Source organism: Drosophila yakuba, chromosome X (assembly GCF_016746365.2).
Source record: "Drosophila yakuba strain Tai18E2 chromosome X, Prin_Dyak_Tai18E2_2.1, whole genome shotgun sequence".
Taxonomy (NCBI): domain Eukaryota; kingdom Metazoa; phylum Arthropoda; class Insecta; order Diptera; family Drosophilidae; genus Drosophila; species Drosophila yakuba.
Window position 1 is genome coordinate 17,596,834 of NC_052526.2, and position 21,114 is coordinate 17,617,947.

Genomic DNA, 21,114 nt, shown 5'->3' on the forward strand with positions numbered 1-21,114 from the left:
TGTCCAACAATTTGTTGTTGCGCTCTCACTGCTTTTGTTGTTGCTGCTGCTTCTGTTGTTGTTCTTGCTGTTGTTGTGTCTCTGCTGCTGCCGTTGACATGTCACTGCGATGAAGTTGAAGGTTGCCAGGGGTCGCACAGTGGGCTGGAATGGCTTCAGTATGGAGCGAAAATGGTCAGATGACCTTGGCCGCAGAGAAACCGAAAATTTATCACTTTAATTGTAATTTAAGAGAAATTCTGTTCAAACCCATACATTTTATTTGTTGTTAAATTGTAATTAGTTCTGTCTTGCTTATATTTTATTATATTATAGCAATATGTACATTTATTGTATTATTATTATAATTGTTTTTTTTAAGGCACATTATTTTCAGTAGAAAATAGTATGTTAACTAAGACTTATTTATTAATAAAAGAACGAATTGTTATTTTATGATATTACCAATTATTAATTATTTTATCGTTTCAAATAAACATGAAGCATCCTAACATAATTCCTTAATTTATACATATTTACATATTTATACATTTACATATGTTTTATATTATATAATAATTTATTATAATATTTTATATTTTATTATAATATTATATATTTTGTTTTGTAATGATTTCCGTGACATCCATGGTAAATGCTTTTTGTCCCACTGTTCAGTGCGGTGGTGGGATTGCAGTGGACTGTGTTGGGCTAGGATTTCGAGGTCTGCCTGAACCCCGTGTGCAGTGATTTGTTTTTAGGGGACTGGGATTGGGATTGGCATTGGCATTGGGATTGGGATTGGGATTCCGAGTGGAACTGGGAAGAGGGTGCACTTCAGAGGGCGACTGATATCATTCAATGCTTCTAATTTACGGATTAATGAAGGCGCAACTTTACATATGGAAATGCTCGCTGCGCCGCGGCGATCGTGGGAAGCGATTACAGTGGTGCGGTGGTTTGGTTTCGTGTGGTATGATGTGGTATGATGTGGTGTGGTTTAATTTGGTTCGGTGGTGCAAAGGGAGGTCCCTTTTAAAGTCGGCCGTCGCATTGGCATTGATGGATTGGGCCATAAATTTGTGATTTGCTAAGCTCGACTGCCATTTTCCAGTGCAGCCGATCACAAACAAAGTCAACTCGTATGAATATTTATGGATGGATTGCTGGGTAATTTCCAATGCGTGTGGGAGTGTTAAAATCGCAGTACACACTTACACATTTCCCTCGGTCAGCTTGAGGTCAAATATTAATGTATTAGTGCATTGCCGGAATGGACCAATAAATTTAGCTCAGATTCGAACTTAGGCTTTTATCTCTTATGCGTTGAGATCCTTGGGGAGCAGTTTCCTTCCACAGTTTCCATGTAGATACAATCAATCCAACTGCCCGCCGAACTGAGCTTCGATTTTCCAGCTCACAGTCCTTGGGCATCTTGGTAGTAGTGGGGATTAGTAAAAAGGCATCTTTGTTTTGGCAGTTCCCAAGACCAATCACTATGAAAGGGATTCACACTACAGGGTGTCGCGCTTGTCAAATATGCCCCTCGGAATGGCAAAGTGTCCTGCGAACAAACACTAATAATATTAATAACGATTATCGCTCGATGGAAATGAATCTGGCTCGGCATCGGAATCGGAATCGGATTCAGAGTCATAAATACGCGACGCGCACTCACTCACCTCATTCATCCGTCCATTCATTCCATCGATAGTATCTGTGCTCCGCGAGCGATCCGGGTGGGTCGGGGGTTAGAATCCGGGCAACGGAGCCACGCGACGGCAGTTGCTTATCGCGGGTGACCAGAGAATCGCCACGTGCGATTTCATTGCCAATTCCATTCATAGTTCGACCAGCTCATGTGTGCCAGCGAATTGGTGATGGGTACGATGGCGAGCACACAACTAGAAACGAAATAAATAATATAAGTTTAATACTTGTGAAACTTAATATTTTATAATATAAGTTAAATACTTGTGAAACTTAATATTTTATAATTATTTAATATAAGTTAAATACTTGCGAAACTTTATATTTTCATTGAATTTCGTGCACTAACCTTATATCTCTTCGTTATAACTAATTTTCTATTGATCGAGCTTCAGCATATTCATTGCTTCTTGCAACTAAGTTTATTCTGATAAAACGCGATACTTGCACATTAAAAAATGATTCTTTCTTCCTAAAGTGATCCTTAAGATTTGATGAAATTAGGTATATTTAATATTATATAATAAATACCAGTTAAAATACTGCATTGATCTTTAAGATTTAATGAAGTTAACAATGTGTAATAAAGCCAGTTAAAATACTGAATAGATGAGTTGCTAGTCAGCTGCCCGCGGCTGTGCTGAACCAGTAGCAACTGCTGGTTGGGCGGCGGGGGATTCGAAGTTCGAACCAGGAACAAAGACAGCGAGCGGTACCAGCAAATTTGCGTGCAATCGTTTGGCCTGCGTTTTTAATGACTTTTTCGACTCGAGCCGGGTTATGCTCACCCACCCACCCCGTCGTCGTCGTCGTCGTCCAACTGGCGGCAATGCATTTAATTCGATTATGAGATGGCGAACTCCTTGGCATATAATAATAATTTCGGTGGTGGCTCGGCGAAAAGTAATTGAAACTCCGGCTGTAAGTGGAACGCAGTTGGCAAGGGCAGTTGCCCCTGCCCCATCATCCATCCTCACGTGCGCCGGAGTACAACTAATGTGGGTGTTAACGGTGTGTTAAGTGATTTCGCCATTTGTTGTAGGATCGAACCGAACAATCCCAATTCGATGGCGACGTCGACACCCGATAAGTATCGGGTTCCTTGCTTCCTTGGGCGCTGAACTGAGTGTTCCAAGTACTTGGTGCTGGTTACTGGGTATTGGGTATTGGGTGCTGGGTACTTGGCACACACGTTTCACACATATTTCAAGCGCCTTTCACTGCGGATAAAACTTTTTATTTCCGGTTTAAAACGGATGAAGGCAATGGCACAAATGTATCGACTTACAGTGCATTGTGCCTTCGAGGGATTGGAAATGCTTGAGGAACTTCAAAATATGATTTCCCTTCTAACCCCTAATACTCGGAAAGTTCTTTAAAGATATTACTATGTGATAATTGAAACAGTGTTTTGAGTAGAGAATTTATAAAACTACATATTTAAAATTTGCTTTAAAAGAAGTGTTATATACCTTTAACTTGGGAATGTTTAAATGTAGCTTGTAGAATGTTACAAAATTCAAATGCAGGATTCCCATTCCAAGTAGTACCTGCTAAGATGTATTATATTTCAAAATAAATAGAAATTCATTACAATACTCACAGTTTCATGTGGAATAACCCTCTTCAGCGTGGCTCTTAATATGGATTTTGTATCCATATCGGCGTGGACCCAACTCGTTAATGGGTTAATTTAAAGGTGCAATTTATCTCGACTCCGGAAAGTGTCGTCCCATGTCGCCACTACACCCCAGTGCCAGTTTTCCCATTGTTTTCTTATTTATTTTTCTTTTTTTTGTGGCCCCCGTCCGGAGAGCGGCTAATGAAAACTAAAAACTTCAATTACCAAAAGAGCCAAATAATGCGTTTTTAAACCCAAAAATGTAAGAGTTAAGAGCGGCCAAGAAAATTGTGATAGATGAGGGTTTGGCAATGTTTTTTACGGGCCACTTGTTCAAACAAAGAGTGACCAAAAAGGCGCAACAGCGACCGAAAGAAAATGGCAATAAATCAGGGTAAATAACACAAACACAAACACAAACACACAGAAGTACCAGCAGACCCGGAAAAAGGGGGCGGGTATGAAAGGGTATTTCGCCTGAAATTTCCCAATGGGGTGATTATTTAAAATTGTGCAACGCATAAATAGAAGTCCAAGTTGTCAGGAGGCGGCGGCAGATGTGGGACCCGGTCCGAAATCTTCTGTTTATGCTCTTGTAATTGTGTTTCTGGCTTTGCCCGGAATTTGTACCGCAGGGATATCCAGATATCCACAACCCAGTCACCATCAGCTGTGAATTCAAGCCAATAACTTGCAAACTATGAAATACATTCGGATGTATCTTCGTGTTTTAATACATTGCAAATGGAATGTGACAGATAATATGGGAGTAACAAATATCATGCAGTTTGATAATCGCCATTGAGCAGCTCCAAATGAAACTCTTGAATTTCTCGATTGAAGCGAATCTTATATGCACTTATATTTCTTAGACGTCCAATGATCCAAGCATCCACATCCTTTTGTAGTACTCTCCACTCCAGATGCATAGTGTCCGCTTTCCATCGATTGTAGCGTAAATACCTCGGCTTTCGTATTCCTGCTATTTCAAATCTGAAGGCCAAATGCGGCCACACCGAACGGTTCGATCAGCTTTCGGGGTTCGAAACCAAATGAGAGGGGTGGAAGAGGGAAGGATCAGCTGATTTGGGTGTGATATCGATAGTGACGCCAAAGTGAAGCTGCCAAAATGTCGCAAGTTGAGCAATTGCATCTGAAATCCCCGCCAGAAACAGCTGGATCTCCCCAAGCAGCCGCTGCGCTGGCCGTGGCAGCCGATGCCAACGAAACGGAGCTTATGGTGAAGGTGGTCATGGGCATGGGCTATCCGGAGGGCGAGGCTCGCCTGGCGCTGGCCCAGAGCAACAACAACGTGCAGCGGGCGGTACAGATCTTGGTGGAGGGCATGGATGATGGCGAGTCGCGCAAGAGGCGTGGCAATCGCAAGCGTTTGAGGCAACTGCGCAGCCACCTCATGGGGGATCCACTAGCCACCGATGACGCCATTGTCGAGATGATGCGGGATCAAAGGATTGCACAGACGCTGGCCGAGCTGGTGAACGGCAGCAGTGTGCAGGTCATGGAACTGCTGCTGGCCGAGGAAGAGGATGAGCTGGAGGAGGAGCAGGAGCAGCTGGAAACCAGCCTGGAGCAGACATCCTCATCTGCCGAAAGCTCGCCGCACAGCAACTGATGGGAAACCCGATGTTAGAACTGCTTACTGCTATAAGTAGATTCTTATTTATGGATTTATGAGATTATGTTAAAAGTTATCATGGAAATCTTGGTTCTAGTTGTAATTCCTTTTAATTGTCTTATGCAATCACTGCATTAAGGATTCAATTTGTACTTAAAGTATTTAAACTTTTTTATATAATCAAGCCTCTTTAAAATATCGGCAAAGTGCCATAAAGTTAAAAGTATACCTATATAATATTTAAGTTTTTAATTGTGTAACTTCATGAGATTTGAAGTAAAGATACTTGTATGATGATATTGAACTTGAATGATGGTTGTTCCCTTTTGGGAATCCTTTTGTTTGGAAGTCTTAATCCGTGTTTCTTTAAATAAGAATGCAAATCTTAAACAGCATATAGATATAGTGTTTTTAAGAACCAAACAATTGGTTTATTCATTTGTACTTGCTGCTCAGTTCAGTGGCATTTTATAATGTCAATTAAGAGAAGTATCTATATAGAACCAGAGCAGTTCGAGGATGATGTTACCTGATGTGCTGGTCCCTGAAACGTTTTTGGTTCACCCCCAGCCATCGGGAGACATTAAATGCATTAGGGCCACCCAGGCCATTTATCCCGAGCACTTTGTTGTTGTTTTGGCGGATGTGACTCCGGTCAAGGAGCGGAAGAAGCCGGAACAGAAAGCAACAGCAACATCAACAGCAACAGCAACAGAGCAACCCTGTGGCAACAGCAATGCGCAGCTTGTCAACCCTTTTCGCCCCGATGATTAATGATCGCTCTTTTATTTTTTTGAACTCCAGCGTTTTGTACTGATTTCAATTTACCGCTTTTACCGCTTTTGCTTCGAGTTCCTTGACGTAGATTGGAGTACATATAGTGCATCCCCCTTGCTTTTCCATGGGCGGCAAGAGGGTAGAGGGGTGCGGGTATTTCGCAGTTGAAAAATTCTAATTAATTTTGACTTGCAACCGTTGACACTGTCAGCCGCAGCCACGTAACCCACCCAGCGTTTATCGCGTTTGATCGGCGTTGCGGCGCACCGCAAACTACAGAAGGCGTCAACCCCTGGACGTCCGGCGTCCGATTCCTGAATACTCCGTTGCTCTGGTACTCTGGTTCTTTGGTGTTCTGGTGTTCTGGTGTTTTGGTGTTTTGGTGTTCTGGTGCTCCGGTGACTGCTGCTCCACAGTCGGAACTCGAGGCGTAGGCGGCGCCGTCTCATTTATCAAGGGCAGCCAACTGTCGCCGCTTTTGGGTCTGCCTGGGGTTAAGATGGCGCGGGTTAAGTCAGATTGCAGATTGCACAGCGAAAAAGTATGGCAATATATTTTGTTTCTTTTTTTTTTTTTGTATATTAATGGTTGAGTGAATGATGAATTATGCCAGTCAGCATAATGCTTAGTTAAGTAACTATACGCATAGCTATTTATCTCAACACATTAGAGGTCCTCAATGAGTTCTTACCCTTTTGGAATATCTTGGTTTTAACTTTATATCGCACATTCTGCTGTTGCGCTTCGTCACTATGTGGATTTCCATCTATGGTGATACTTTGTAGTACTATCATTTTGATAGTTTCCATGTTAAGAACACCTTGAGACAAGTCTTTTTAAACTGTCTTATTTTTCTTATTGTAACTGGCATTCTCAGGCATTTGTTGACCATTGACCTTTCGCAGTGTGAACCCGATAACGTAGCACACCCATTGCATTTTCAGTACCCTATTTCAGCACGTTCGATAAGACCCGATCCGATCGAGGTTTTCCTACCCGTGCGTTTCGAGTCGAGTTCGGGTTCGCTGGACTTTAAAAGGCAATTGTCACGGCCCGTAAATTAGATGTGGAGAAATCCGTAATTCGATACTGCGATGACGTCGCTGACAATGGCATGCAATCAGGCCTGGTTGTCCGTCGACCATTACCTTTACCGCTTGTTAACTTCGTTTGCATATATGTAGGGTGGGTTGGGGAGGGGCTGAAGGGGCGGGGCATTATCAATATGTTGACAACAAGCGAGCAATAATAATTGCAATAACAATTTGCCGCGAACCCAAGAAGCGTGCGAAATGTGTCAAAAGGCAGCGAAGGCATGATGGGCAAAGGGATCCCGGTAATTGGCCACATAAAAGATGGCAAAAACTGGTAGGCAACCAGGCACGACCTCGTTTATAAGTCGATGTTGCGACGATCATATTTAAACGGATTGTTAAGGTAATTTCCAATGCAAATGAGCCCACAAATGGCGATGACAAACGAAGAAGACACTGCCCGGCAATCGATAACCGCAACCGAGAGTCCTGCCACAGGATATATAGTATGCATATGCATATGGACACGCATATAGATGCATATATAAATATAGAGATAGGGATAGATATATGCAAGCCCGTATGTACATACATGCATATATACATATGCAAATCGAACCGCAGTTCAGATTGAAGTGGCAGCCCGTTTGGCTCACTTTTTATTTGCCCAAGCGCTTAATTGTGTTAAAAAGGACCGATGATAGTCCTGCGGCAGAAGGAGCAGCTGCCGAGGGCTGCCAATTAATAGATGGAAATGGATTTGCGTAAGAAATATGCGTTGCCGCTTCCACCCCCCTTTCCTGCCCATACCCATACCCATACTCATACCCATTCCATTCCACTTTTCCACATTTCCATGGCCCAACAATGGCGAGCGAGCGAACCAGAGACAATTAGGCAATTATTTGCGCAAAGGATCAAAACCAAAACAAAAAGCCCTGCCACCCATTCACCATCCGTCCACTGCATCCATTCCACCACCCATTCCAGCACCCATCCCATCCATTCACCCCCTCTGACCATCATCCTGCTCCTGCTCGACTCCTGTCGCTTGTGGGAAAGCGCTCAATGGGTCCATGGACTCGAAATTCGTGTGTTCCAAATTCCGAAGCCAACGAGGATGAGCAACGCCAGCTGAGATGGCCAGGTGCTTGGCACTCAGTTTCCATTTGGGATCTTGGTTTATACCAGAGTTTTATAGATCGCGTTCTAACTTTTAGATGGGTAATGCCAACTATCTCTAGAAACTAAATAAATTAAATATGTTTAAAAATGCAACTAATCTTTTATTAGGACAAAATTATTTATCCAAGTTATTTGATGTAAAAAAATAACTTTCCATAAAGAAAACTCTGTATTTAGCATGACTAATGATCAAATTTGGTTTATTAGCCTTTTTCAGCCACTTTTGCCCACTTTTCTCAACTTTTGCCCACTTTGGGCAGGTGCACATCACTGGCGGGGAGCAGGGCTTAGGTGGAATTTTTGGGGTGGGGCTGAAGTCGCATTTCGTTTGGAGTTTGCTTGGGCCGTTGCTTTTAATTGAACATGAGCAATTAGCGTGCAATTTGTTTCGCTTGCGAATGTGAACCAACGGTAAATGGGGGCAACTCCCTGCCGCCCCCTTAAAGTACTGCGGAAAAAAAACCCAACCGCCACCCCCCTCACGTGTGCCACGTGCTTTTTTTGTTGTTGTTGCTGTCGTGTGTGTGTGTGTGTGTGTCTCTTGCCAAGAAACGCACTTGAGCAGAATTAATTTTAAATGCGGCTCTGCACGCGGCTAAGTGATTATGTCCTGGGCAGAAAGAGAGACGCCATTCGAGCTGGAAGCTGGCCATTCAACCACCACCCACCTACCACCCACCACCCACTCACTCGAATGCTCGCATGTTTAATTATAATTAAAAAGCACAGCAGAGCAGAGCATCTCCAGCAGCATCTCTCTCCCGCCAAGGGAGCATCCTTCAGGCTAACCTGATCCATAAACATTAAAATGGTTAATTGAGTGCTTAGTGCGTCCTTGCCACCCCACTCCGCCCACTCCGACCACTCCGCCCACTGCTGCCCATGGCTGCAGCATAATATTAATTATTTTAATTGAAATGTTCATTATTTTACATCTAATTTGGCGCTAGGTGCGTGTGCCACTCCCCCATTTCCATTCATTGAATTGAAATGACCCCCATCCTCTCCACTGGTCATCGTTTCCACATGCTGGCAACCAGCACAGTGGGGCCGCACAGTGGGCATCTCAAGTGTAAGTCACTGAATCTCAACGTTTGCATTTCATTGCTAATAAGAAAGTATAACAAGATTTATGAAAAGAGTAAGTGAGACTTTAGAAGGTGTAATAACTGGAAGAACAAATTGCTGTTGTTCTATAAATCACATTTTATTATCTGCTCAGATTAGTTATGGATAAGATACAATATTTTATTCTTTACGATTTATCCCACTGTGCCTGCCTGTGCCATATTTAATTCTTTTTATTTTCGGCCTGCTTCTTTTGGGGTTGTTGCAGCAGTTTGGCGCGGGGTTTATTATAAATTTTTAATTGGCTTTTTATGTATGAATAATGCCTGCACCCCGGCACCCCTGCCCCTCCCCCCGCGACCAACCATAGAGTTGAGAGTGGTGCCACCAGTAGAGACGCTCCTGTTTCTTCCTGAGAGATGGGGTAGTTTGGCGGATCATTTATGCAGTTAATTCATTGTGCGGTTATTATTCTTCCTGCACAGCCAAAAAAAACAAAAAAAAACAGCTTGACATCATGAAGATGATTTAATAAAACGAAGTTCAATTGAGCTGACTTTTAAACTGTAGTTTTTATCATATCCACTATTTCCTGTATGTTTTAAGGAGTATTTATGCAATTAACGACACTAGTTTATGCATTTTTAGAAGGTACCATTTAATTTTTTCATTGTGTTTCAAGCTGCTGTTCAACAGTTCACTTAATTCATTGCCATGCATTCATTTGATTCATTTTAAAATCTTCATGACTTAGAACTCTTTTTTTTTCGTCTATAAAACACGATTTTCCCCATAGCATATTTTCCCTAGTACATTTTTTTCGGTGTGGGAATTAGTAACGGTATAAAAAGGGTTGCATCGCTGGCTGGTGGGTGATACAAATCGGCAGAATGGGGCCGAAATGGCCAAATGGCCAAATGTCACCAAGGAAAAGGAAACTATCCGACTTGCGGCAGCGAAGCTCCACCTACAAGGGGCACAGGTGCGCCTACGCAGGTGGGCCGCATGCTAATAACAGCGCCTTAACAGAGCAACCCTCGGCCGCACCTGTGTGATAGGCGGTCGGCGGCCAGGAGCGGCGTCCAATGGCAGCGCAGGGCCCCAAAAAGCAGCCCCAACGCCGGAGAGCGAATGCGAGAGCGAGTGCGAGAGAGAGAGAGAGCGGAAACAACCCTCGCCAAGGCAAACACAAAAACAAAAAAAATACCAAGTGAAAAAGCCGGTCTCATTGGGATAGAAAGAAAAGCCAGGCGAGAGCGAGAGCGGCGAACGCGAGAGAGCTCGTGCAGTCGACGTCGACTTCGACTTCATTCATGCGGCATTCGAAAATTAACGGCATTCGAAAATTGAACTTCGGCGCTGGCGGTTGTGAGTGCGCGCGTGCGATAAACAGAAGAAGAAGAAGACGACGACAACGACGAAGACGAAGGAAAACGCAAGAGTAGCGGCCAGTAGCAAAATAATAACAAAGTCACGGAACACTGTTCATTTTTTTTCCTGTGTACATGCCACAAAAGGTACAAGAGAAACAACAACCACAACAACAACAACAACAGCAGCAACAACGGCAGCAGCAACAGCTAAACAAGTGCGAAATATGCAAATTTATGAGCTAACTAATTGAGTCGAGTGTGCGTGCGTGTGTGTGTGCGTGCGTGTTCGTGTGCGTACGTGTGTGTTGCAGGTGTTTATCTATCTCTCTCTGTTGGTGATCTTGCCACCCACCCACACAATATCACGAATAACAAATAACGAATAGCGGTAAACGTGAATACCAGTAGCCAGATCTCTCAATCTCAATCTCTTTCTCGCCCTCTCCCACACTCTCCACCTCCCCTCTGACACGCGTGTGGCGAGATTTCGCATTCAATTAGCGCTAAAATTGAATAACATAAGCAATAAGCAAAAACGCATTCCACTGTGCAGCAACAACAATTGAATAATAACGACCGGACCGTACCGTACCGAACCGACCGCAAAAGCAAAAGCAAAAGCTAAATAAATAAATACACAAAATACGCAATTACAACAACAGTAGCAGCAGCAACAACAACAAGAGCCTTGTGCTTCCTGCGAAAGAGCAACAACAATAAACAGCAGGAACAACAACTCAAATTCTGCATATGTAAGTTGAAACTTTCTCGCCGGCGATCCTTTTAATTAGTTTACGTTACTTTTCCGCCCAACACGTCTGCTTGTTTATTTTTGCCATTTGTTCTAATTAAGAACCAAAACGAACTGAAACGAACAGAAGAATCTCTTCGTTCTCCACTCTCCACTCTCCGTTCTCCACTCCCCATTCTCCACTCGCCGCTTTGCTAATTGCCTCCGTCTCGGATTACCCAGCAAAAACAACAACTAATTGCAGCGATCAGCAAAAACTATACACACATTTGTGCACATACATACTTACATATATTTTGATGTACAAATTCATATCGCAAAAGGAAGCTGGGGCAAGTTGGCAAAATAATCAGAAAAACCAACAAACACGCAGAAGATGCTAAAATAGGCTCTTTTCTTAGACGAAAAAATGTTTTCAAAAGAACTTTTATCCTGAAACCATCAAATCTCAAATGGAAGCTGGGAAAAAGCTGAAATAATTGTAAATGATCTTTAAATTGAAGTGCGTAATTATGAAATATATTTCTAAAGTATGTAGCTAGTTTTACTGAGATTAAAAGATTGAAATAAGTTTTAAAGTTTGCCAAATGCTTTACCGTAATATTCGTTACTGAGTAGAATTACTTATAGCATAGCAATAATAGTAATAAGCAGTTAAACTTTCATAACCAGAAAATCACCTAGCTCCACTTCTCTATAAATCAAAAACGTTTTATAGACCATAAAAACTAGTCATGTACGCCTAAGTCATTCTATAATTCGAAGTTCTGTTAAGCTGCACCTTTTTTTTAGGGCAACAAATTAAAATGTTGGTATAAGAGTTTAATATTTAACTGTGAGTTTTGGCAATAAAGGTTTTAAGCCTTATGCATAGACATCATTAGGCCCTATATGATATTTGTGATTCTATGTTATGATCGCAATCCTTTCTGATGTCTTATGGGATGGCTTTGAACTGTTCCACTTGGAACTACTCTATTCCAACTCGGATCCCACTCACTTTCCCATCGGGAAAGCTTGGCTTACTATTACTACTAGCTGGGCACTCCTTTGAAAGGCCTTGGATGCTACCATAGCCACCAGCCCACCAGCCCACCCGCCTCCCCTGATCCCAGTTGCATCGTCTAATTGGGAATTTCACACATTTGCATGCCTCCACCGCCCACTGCCTGTGGATTTTCACTCTGAGTTTTCTCTGGCCCTTCATTATTTACTTTCCTGCCCGCGCGATGTTGTTGTCAGTCAGGCAGCCCATTAATGCCAAATGCGTGTCTGTCAAGTCAAGTCAAGTCGTAGTGGAGTGGAGTGGAGTCGAGTTCCTATTTTCTTGCCACATCCACATCCATTTCCACCTCTGCAACTGCAACTCCCCAGCCAGTGGAGGTGCAAAAAGTTGGCGGAATGGAGACTGGAGAAGTGCAGTGCAGTCGCCGCTCACGTTGCATTAATTAACATTTAAACAATAATTAAATTATTCATACAAATGTGGCAAATGTAAGCGGCCGAAGAGCGGCAGACACACGGAGCAGTTCCCTTCATCTTCATCGCCATCGCCATCGTCATTGGCCCATCTTTAATCTTCGGGTAGCTGGAGTAGCAACAGCAACAGCAACAACAACAGCCTATTAGTAAGGCTTATTGCCTGTCTGGCTACCAGTACCAGTGCCACTGCTGCCACTGCCACCGCCACCGCCACCGCCACTACCTCTCTTCAGCGATCTTATCTGCGGCAGGGCGCGCACGCGCACCTTCAGGCTCCACGATCCCAGGGGTGGGGGGCAGGAGCGGGAGCGGGAGCGGGAGGAGCAGCACAGTAGCCGTTCCATGTTGATGATGATGATGACGGAGACGCACCTACATGCAACGCCCTCTCACGCTCCTCTTACCTCTATCCATATATCCCTCGAAAACACTGATCAGCAAGTCATCAAGCGTTGGAAATCGGGATGTAGCATACATTCTAGGGCGTGGTCCAAGCTGGAATATATTTGGTACAACTTCTAATATTACTATCTAGTTTATAATAAATTGGACTTCAAGTGATGGTAATATATAGAAATCATTGAGATCCTTACTTATAGAAGGTAAACCCTTGAGAGCTCCAGTTTAGTATCGAATACCTTGTCGGCTAGTGTAATTGCCACACATTGCGGTGGTGCCGCTTTAATGCTAACAACTTGCTTAGTCCGTGGGTCTTTCGGTTGCAACCCCTCCTGGCAGCTCCCTTCCCAGCTGCTGATCTCCATCTTGCCGTGTTCCCTGGCCATTCCGTGGTGCTCTGTCCCGCGGAGCCCGCGTTCTGGTAATCCTTTAATTTATGACACTCTGGCACTCAACTAGAACGGACAGGGAACCGTGGGAGGTGCGGTGAGGTGCGGCAAGGGGCGGGGCAACATGACAACAATTTGCAAATATTTTATTAATAAATGGCATTGCATTCATTCGACCGCGGACCACATGCCGAACTCCAAGTCCAAGTGCCGCATTCGATCCGAAGTCCAACTTTAGGCTTAAGTCGCCGCAGCGGCCCAAACTTGTTGTAAAAATAAGGTAACAAAAAAACACAAAAAACAGACAAAAAAAAAAAACATGAAAAAAGAACAAGTCAGTCTGCAATTGGTAGCATGCGACGCTGGACTGTTGCAGCTAAATTAAATTAAAATAAAAGTGCGCTAAGGTTGCGCCCAATCCAGCCAGCAAGAACTATAGTGCTTTATGCCTGGCCAATAAAGTAGTCACCCACTATGACAGAAAAGCATTCCGATATACTATGTGTGTATATGACTTGGTGACCCCGATCCTTTGTTATAAATGCAAACCACATTCAGACATGAGTGAGTTGTGATTCCTGATAGTTTTAAGGGTGCTCAGCAGCAAGTAGATGGGTCAATCTTAGGAAGGTTCGACTGTAATCAGCGACCGAGGGAGACAGAACGCTCTGGGCCAGTTTTGTGGGCAGTTTGCGGCCAGGCAAGCGAAGCCGAAGCCTGGCAAATTGAAATCGAAAAAGAAAACTCGTTAATTAAAAAGTTAACATGTGGGGACCGGGTCCGAGAATTGGTGATGGGTGCGTGAGCGATCGTGAGCCGGCAATTGCTCTCATTTAATATTGGAGCAACTCGAATGGAAAAAGAAAACAAAAAATGAAGGGGCAAGAAACCCGTTTATGTTGTTGACTTTTTTCTGGGGGAAGTGCGTTGCGCCGAAATGAAAAATGAAGTGCACACGCTTCGTGTTTCTTGCCCCTTGCAAAAGTGTTTGCATTATAATTGCCTTTCAAAAAAAACAAAAAAAAATAAAAAAAAATGGAAAACACAAGGTAAAAATCAGGTGGAAAGAGCAGAGAATAACAGCCAAAAGAATGCCATTCCTCGGTGACATAACGAGCGATCTTCACTGCTCACTCCCACTCCTTGCCGCTCCCCACGGTCCTTGTCTCTCCATCTCTCTCACTCTCTTCCTCTCTCTCTCTCTCTCTTGTGTCCCTACAGCCGTCTCACTCAGTTTGTGCGTTTCGTATTCCGCATTTCGTATTTTGTGGTCGTTTTCATTATAATTGGTTTGAAATTAATTTGCCAATTACACGATCTCACATTTAATTGGCTTTTAAGGGAAGCGCAAGAGGCAAAGGAGCTGAAAAGCGGCAGAAAAAGCGCAATGCGTACTGCTCTACCTGTTCGTCCGTCTCTTTCTGGCGGCCAGGAGGTCGCCGCTGCTTTTGATTCTTTTCTGGCTTTGCCCTTTTTTGTCCTCCGGGGGAAGGGGAAAGGGCGAAGGGAGTAAGGGTAAGGGATTGGGGAGAACTGAGGGCTGAGGAACCCGATGATGAGGACGATAATGATGATGGTGGGGATCTTGGGGATCCGATCTTGCCCCTGCCCCACAAGCAATGTCGCTTTCGATTTGGGTAAATGAGGCAAGCAGTGCGTGCGACATTCACTTTATGTGCCGACAGCCGCCGACAAAGAACGATTCTCCATCTCTAACCCCCAGCTGCACTTCCCCAATCCCCTTGTTCTTATCAATTTGCAATATTCATTTTTGCATAATACGCAAGCGGGGCATGCCATTATCCCCCCTGGATCCCCGCGAGATCTCCTTGATCCCACGATGGGGAAGCTGGTGGAGCTGGGCGAGCAGAAGGGGCGCAGAATCGCGTTAATTGGGTTGAACGTGCCGAAGTGGGAAAACCAGTTCTACACTCTCGTTGGCCCGTTGCGGCCAAACAATTTTAACTAAAGCCTAAACACTTTTAGTTAAAATGCCAATTAAAATATTCTTTTTTCCCATTCTCTCTCTCTCTCTCTCTCTGTCTTGCCGCTCCCGTGGACCCGTGATCGATGGTTGCTCGACTCGGGGCGAAATAAATGCAGATGTCAATTAGAGGCTCATTAAAAAAAACGTCCACACAAAAGCGCAAACATCCAATACGACCAACTCGAGAGCCCTTTTCTTTTCTTTCTTGTCTCCTTGGGGGAACTTGATTTCCTACATGAGCATCACTTGCACTTTTCTGGGGCTCAGGCTCACCTTTGTTGGCTATCCCCTATCCCCTACCATCCACCATCCACCATGCCCCATGCCCCTCCTCACCCGGCACGGCCATCGGGATTCCTGCCACTTCGAGGCAGCAGACGAATGCATCACCAAGGCAGAGATCCGAGATCCCAGAGACCCAGCACAGCCCAGCCCATCCCAGTTCATTTCAGTCCGAGGAGCAGTCGGAATCGAAGTCTGTCGCATTCCAGGCATAGTGGGTCGCATCCCTCGAGCGAGTCCTATAACTAGGGCACAAGATCTATAGACACTCTTTGCTAGTCAAAATTGAAATAATCAATAAACCAAAGTCTTCTTTCATCCAGTTGTAAATATGTAATATTTTATGAATTTATATTTTATATAAATTTACATGTTTAATAACTTGTTTTGAAATATAAAATGGGGAATATCATGGAACTTTTCTATACATCAGCATTAAAACCGTTCACTATTGTTGAGTATTCTTTAAATTACGAAGATAGTAGCATACCATATGCACTTCCATTCTCATTGAATCATTTTTGATTCAGTGAAAAGTTTGCCCGCATTTTCCCATGGCTTCGTCCCACTGTGCACGGTCCGTCTCCGTTTCTGGTCGCGCTGAGTGAAGGTGATTTAAAAATTTTGTCACATTTTCAGTACAAAGATTTTGGTATTTTTTAATGAGCTCTCGGGGATTCTCGGCTGGTCTCCGCACCACAGAACTGAGAACAGAGTGCTCAGAACTCAGAACTCAGAGCACAGAGCTGGGATGTGATCGCCAGGGTCTGGGAGTCTGGAGTCTGGAGTCTGGAGCTGGGACCTGGACGTGGATCTGGACATTTGTGGCTTTTTTCGGCTCTGTTCTGCAGCTCCGGCTTTTGTTCTTTTGCGTGCTCAGATCTACGGAATGAAACGCAGCGAATCGAGTGGAGACGAATCGAATCGGTCCAAAAGTGCAAATTTCCGTCCACGATTTCCTCCCTCTTTCCCCATTTGTTCATCCGACGAAGACGACGCCGCCTGCTCATTTATATATTTTGTTTTATTTCGATTTGGTTTTGTTGTATTTAAATTGTTAATGTGCTGCTCCGTGGCTGTCTTTGGGGAATTAGCACGGCTTTTGTTCTTCTTATTGCAACTTGTTAAAATTCCGATCGGAGGACTGGAATGACGGGGCGGAGTTGGGATTGAAGTGAAGGCGATGGCGATGGCTATGGCGATGGTGAAGGCCAGGATATGATATGTTCCATGTTCATAAATTCAACACATCGTCGAGTGGAATGGACTGAAGTGAAGTGGAGTGAAGTGGAGTGGAGTGGAGTGGTGTGGATTGTGGGGGATTTTCCTTGGCCATCTTTGGCATTCCTGCAAAATGTCAGTGAGTTAATTAGGTATTATTTTAATGATGTGGCACGCAGAGCAATTTATTGTGTCAAGTTCAAGATAAACGAAGATGCTCGGCTTAGTTAATGTGAGTGGAAAACTGAGCCGTTCCCACCGTGCAACCAGTTTATGGGGCTCAAGCTAGCATTTCAACTCTTTTCCACTCGCCACGCATGCGCAGAAAATTGCAGGCAGCAGACGCAAACGAATGAAAAGAGCGGCCAACGTAATTAATTAGCAAATGAAAAGCGTATGCAACAATAATTATAAGAGTGGAAAGGCAATTATGCAAAAAATAACAACAGAAAGCAAGAAAGAAGCGAAAGAAAATGGGGGGGAAATGGGCGAAAACGAGCAGCCAGCCACGCAATGCGGATGCAATTGGCTGTTGTTTCTGCTGTTTGTGCCGCTCGTTTGCGGTTGCCGCTGCTGCAACTGCTGCTGCAACTTGCAACGCATTAAATTAAGTTGCCAAAGCGCAAGAAAAAATGGAAATTACATGCACCGCAGACAAACACACACAAGTACACACAAGCACACACGCTCATTAGAATTAATTGACTTTCCATAATTGAGAAAACAATGCGGTGGCGTTGACGACGTCGACAGTCGGCTCTCAACAGTCGCTGCCCACCTGCCGATGCACTGGAAAAAAAGTGCTCCCCAAAGGCTTAAACTAATTTTCTCAGTGTTGCAACAATTAAGTGATAAGCATCGAATGCAAATTTTTAACAAGTTTAAGGTGCAACATATAAATTACTTCATTCAGGTTTATGGTTCATTTTGAGGAACCTTAATTTTTTCACCTGTATTTTTCATATTTCTAGCCAATTTGTCAATTGAGTCACAGCACGCAAACATATCCACAAAAAAGATAATTCAATTGGCATAGAAATGGATTGTTTAACTGATGGATTCACTTCCTGAAAATGGTATTCCCACATTTGTAAGGGTATTTAGCCATTCTATCTGTCGCCGTTTGTCGACTGTTCCCGTCGCATTTTCCCTGATTATTATTAGGCGCATTAAGTGCGCTTAAAATGAAACGAAAATGCAAATAAATTGCATTTAATTTGCCACTCCAAACGGAGCTGGGGAAAGGGGGCTGTGCGGAGAGCTGTGCTGCCATTTTAATTGGTTTTTTACACGCATTAGCATAACAGCAAAGCAAGCCAACAGCAACAGCAAAAGCAACAACAACATCATTAGGGGAGTGAAGGGGAGCGAGGGGGAGCGAAGTCAACAGCATCAAAAGATTCTACCCCTGTGTGGGTGGGCGGTCCATGTGTGTGTTTGTTTGTCGCCCTCGATGTTTGTTGCTTGTTTGTGATGTCTTGGCTAGGGTTTATTTTTTTCTGAATTTGATTTTCATTTTGATTTAGATTTAGATTTAGTGAGAATGCACTTAGCCAAGCGCATAATTCAATTGAAATTTCGCTTAACGCAACGGTTGCAAGCGGCTAAAGCAGCAAAAAGCTACAAAAAGCAGCTAATGCACTAGCGACAATTGGCACAAAGCGCAGGATTTGATTGTGTTAATTAAGCAAAAACTACATTGTGATTAGTCGGTCAAGAGGGGGGCGTGGCAGGCAAGGGGGCGCAACACGTCAGCGACTGCTTTAATTAGACCATTTCTAGGCGCTCTGCAACAACACACACTATATAGGAAACCATAGAACCAACAGCTATATAAATCAGATAGATCAGTCATAGAATTATGCCTGAGTTGGCCTCGAAAAAAGAAACGCTTTGTTACAGAAATCATAATGTTGCAATTTCCCAACATTCTAATTAGTTGTATAGACACACATTCAGCTAATTGCTGATTAAAACTCAATTCTATTTTAATCAATGATTGAGAGGGAACTGATTGCTCTAATTGACAATTCAAAATCAGCATGCAGTTAACAGCGCAGTGGAGCGCGTAACAGCGATAAGAAAGCAGCTTTAACACAATGGCGCCCTCTGTTAAGACGTTAACAGAGCTGTCGCCGCACTTGCAACACCTTTGACCATAATTAGCTACATTCTAAGTCGCCGCACTGATTGCAGCTGTCTCTCCACAGGTGCAGCCCCCTTTTGTGCCCCCTTCTCGCCGCCCCTGCCATTGCAAAAGTGCAGAGTTTGCTTGTCTCGGGTCAATTGGCGATTGACGCCTCCCATTCACGCTGCAAAATCGCTGATTTGCGAATTGTGATTATGCGAGATCGCACCCCTTCTACCCTCCTTACCCCCCGCCTTACCCCTTTAGCCGCAGTGATGGTGTTGTTGCTGCTGTCGCTTGTTAATTGGCAAGAAATCGAAAATAAATGTAAATGTGCGGGCAGCACATGCAAATTGACATGATTTATATGGAATAAACAAACTATTAAACTGTGTGCACAACTAGCTAAATTTAAATACTAAATTGCCAGCCGCCATCGCCATCGCAGAGGGAAGCGATCGAATCTCTGTTTGAATTTGATTGCAACAGTGTCATGTTCTTGTCTCCTCGTCGCCGTTGTAGTCGATTCGCTTACATAGATTTACACTTAACTTTTGCGCGCCACCGAAACTTGCAGCGCATTTGCCAGGCAAAAAGTGCTGGATATCTCCGGTTGTTTGCTACATTGTAGCAATAGTTATTCAACATTTGAAAGTATAAAGAAATTAATCAAATAGTACTATTTATATTTCCTATAACCCTCAGATATATTGCTTTTGATTAGTTGCCTTAACTGAGGATCTAGAGGAATTATGTACAAGTTTTGGTGCTTTTCATCGGCTGGCTGGCCCACTGTGCCTGGTAAATGACTCGAAATATGAAAACAAGACTTTCATTAACACCGATCAAACAATGTTCCCTCCCCTCTACCCCCTGGCTAACACGATAATGACAATGATAATGATAATGATAATGACAATAATGACGATGGTGGGTCAGGCTGCCAATTATCGGCGGGGCTACGGCTACAACAGCAGCATCCAGAGACGGAGAGAATGGGATTGGGTTGGGGATTCGGATTGGGGAATGGGGAATGGGGAATGGGAGTGGGAAAAACGGGTAGGATAGGTAGAGAGACCAGCTGCCAATTAGTTGTGTGCGCCTTTTGTTTGTTTCTCCTCTTTAATTACAACTGCACTAGAAGCTCGACTTGGCTTAAAGCCGATAATTGCTGCTGAATGAGCGAGTGAATGAATGCCAAGAACGGAAAGAGCCAACAATGCAGTGGAGCGTTTAGTGGCGTCATTAGCATTTATTGTGGCCAATATTTGTGCGTAGGGGAAGTCGTTATCCATCGCCCCTCTCCCCTCTCCCCTTTCCCACAGTCTAACTTGAGCTATTAACACTTGGTTTGCCGGGAGCTCCACAAAAGCCATATATCTCTGCTTTGGACCAAGTGCAACCTTGCCCGGTGCTGGAAATCTCATTTTTTTTTTTTTTTTTTTGTATTGCCTAGAAGGAAACCCACACTGGGAAGCGAGCGAAAAGAAAAAAAAAACGGGATGGGGGGGCACTCAATGGAGAGGCGTGTATGTCTAAAAGTAGTCATCATTAAAATTCCTACAGTGACACAGCCACAGAAGCAGCAGCAGAAGCAGAAAGAGACGGAGCATGGCGTAGCGAAAGAGACGGGTGGAAATCCCCAACTGGGCGGGCAAAGGAAAAAAGAAACACAAAATAAATATAATGCAGAACACAATGGAGAATGGAGGGGAGGGGGCAGGCGCAGAAGAAGACCAGATATCGCCATCTGAGCTTGTTTCAATTTTCGTTAATTATGTTATGAAAAAGTCAAACAAAAGAGCGGGACAGGTAGAGCCGGTCGGAGCGAGACAGCAGACAGAAAGAAGTGCAACTTGCAGTCCGAACGGCTTAATGAGCAGCGCAACACGGCGGCGGTTGCATCTTTTTCTTCAGCTGCTTTAGATTTATGGCCATGCCCCATGCCCCATGCTCCATGCTCCATCAACTGCCGAGGTGGGTGGCGGGGGCAGAGAGGGGGTATGGAGAGAGAGAGAGCTAACACCGCGTGGGCGTCTTTCAGTTGCCAGCGGGCTTTGTCTTAAGCTAATTAGCATTGCAAGTGAAATAA

The 21,114-nt window shown here is 44.0% G+C and overlaps 2 protein-coding genes across 2 annotated transcripts in view; both read left to right on the forward strand.

The window, feature by feature from the left end:
* The window catches only part of LOC6525810, a 54,313-nt gene that overhangs the window by 7,085 nt on the left and 26,114 nt on the right, over positions 1 to 21,114 (forward strand). The gene's annotated exons all lie outside the window — the stretch shown is intronic.
* LOC6525806 lies at positions 4,376 to 5,256 on the forward strand. Its single transcript, XM_002101591.3, has one exon. The coding sequence runs from the start codon at positions 4,440 to 4,442 to the stop codon at positions 4,941 to 4,943; it is 504 nt and encodes a 167-aa protein (XP_002101627.1). The 5' UTR covers positions 4,376 to 4,439; the 3' UTR covers positions 4,944 to 5,256.

What these genes read in the sequence shown, in the direction of transcription:
- LOC6525806 (XM_002101591.3), top strand. Translation starts at nt 4,440, where the DNA reads ATGTCGCAAGTTGAGCAATTGCATCTGAAATCCCCGCCAGAAACAGCT.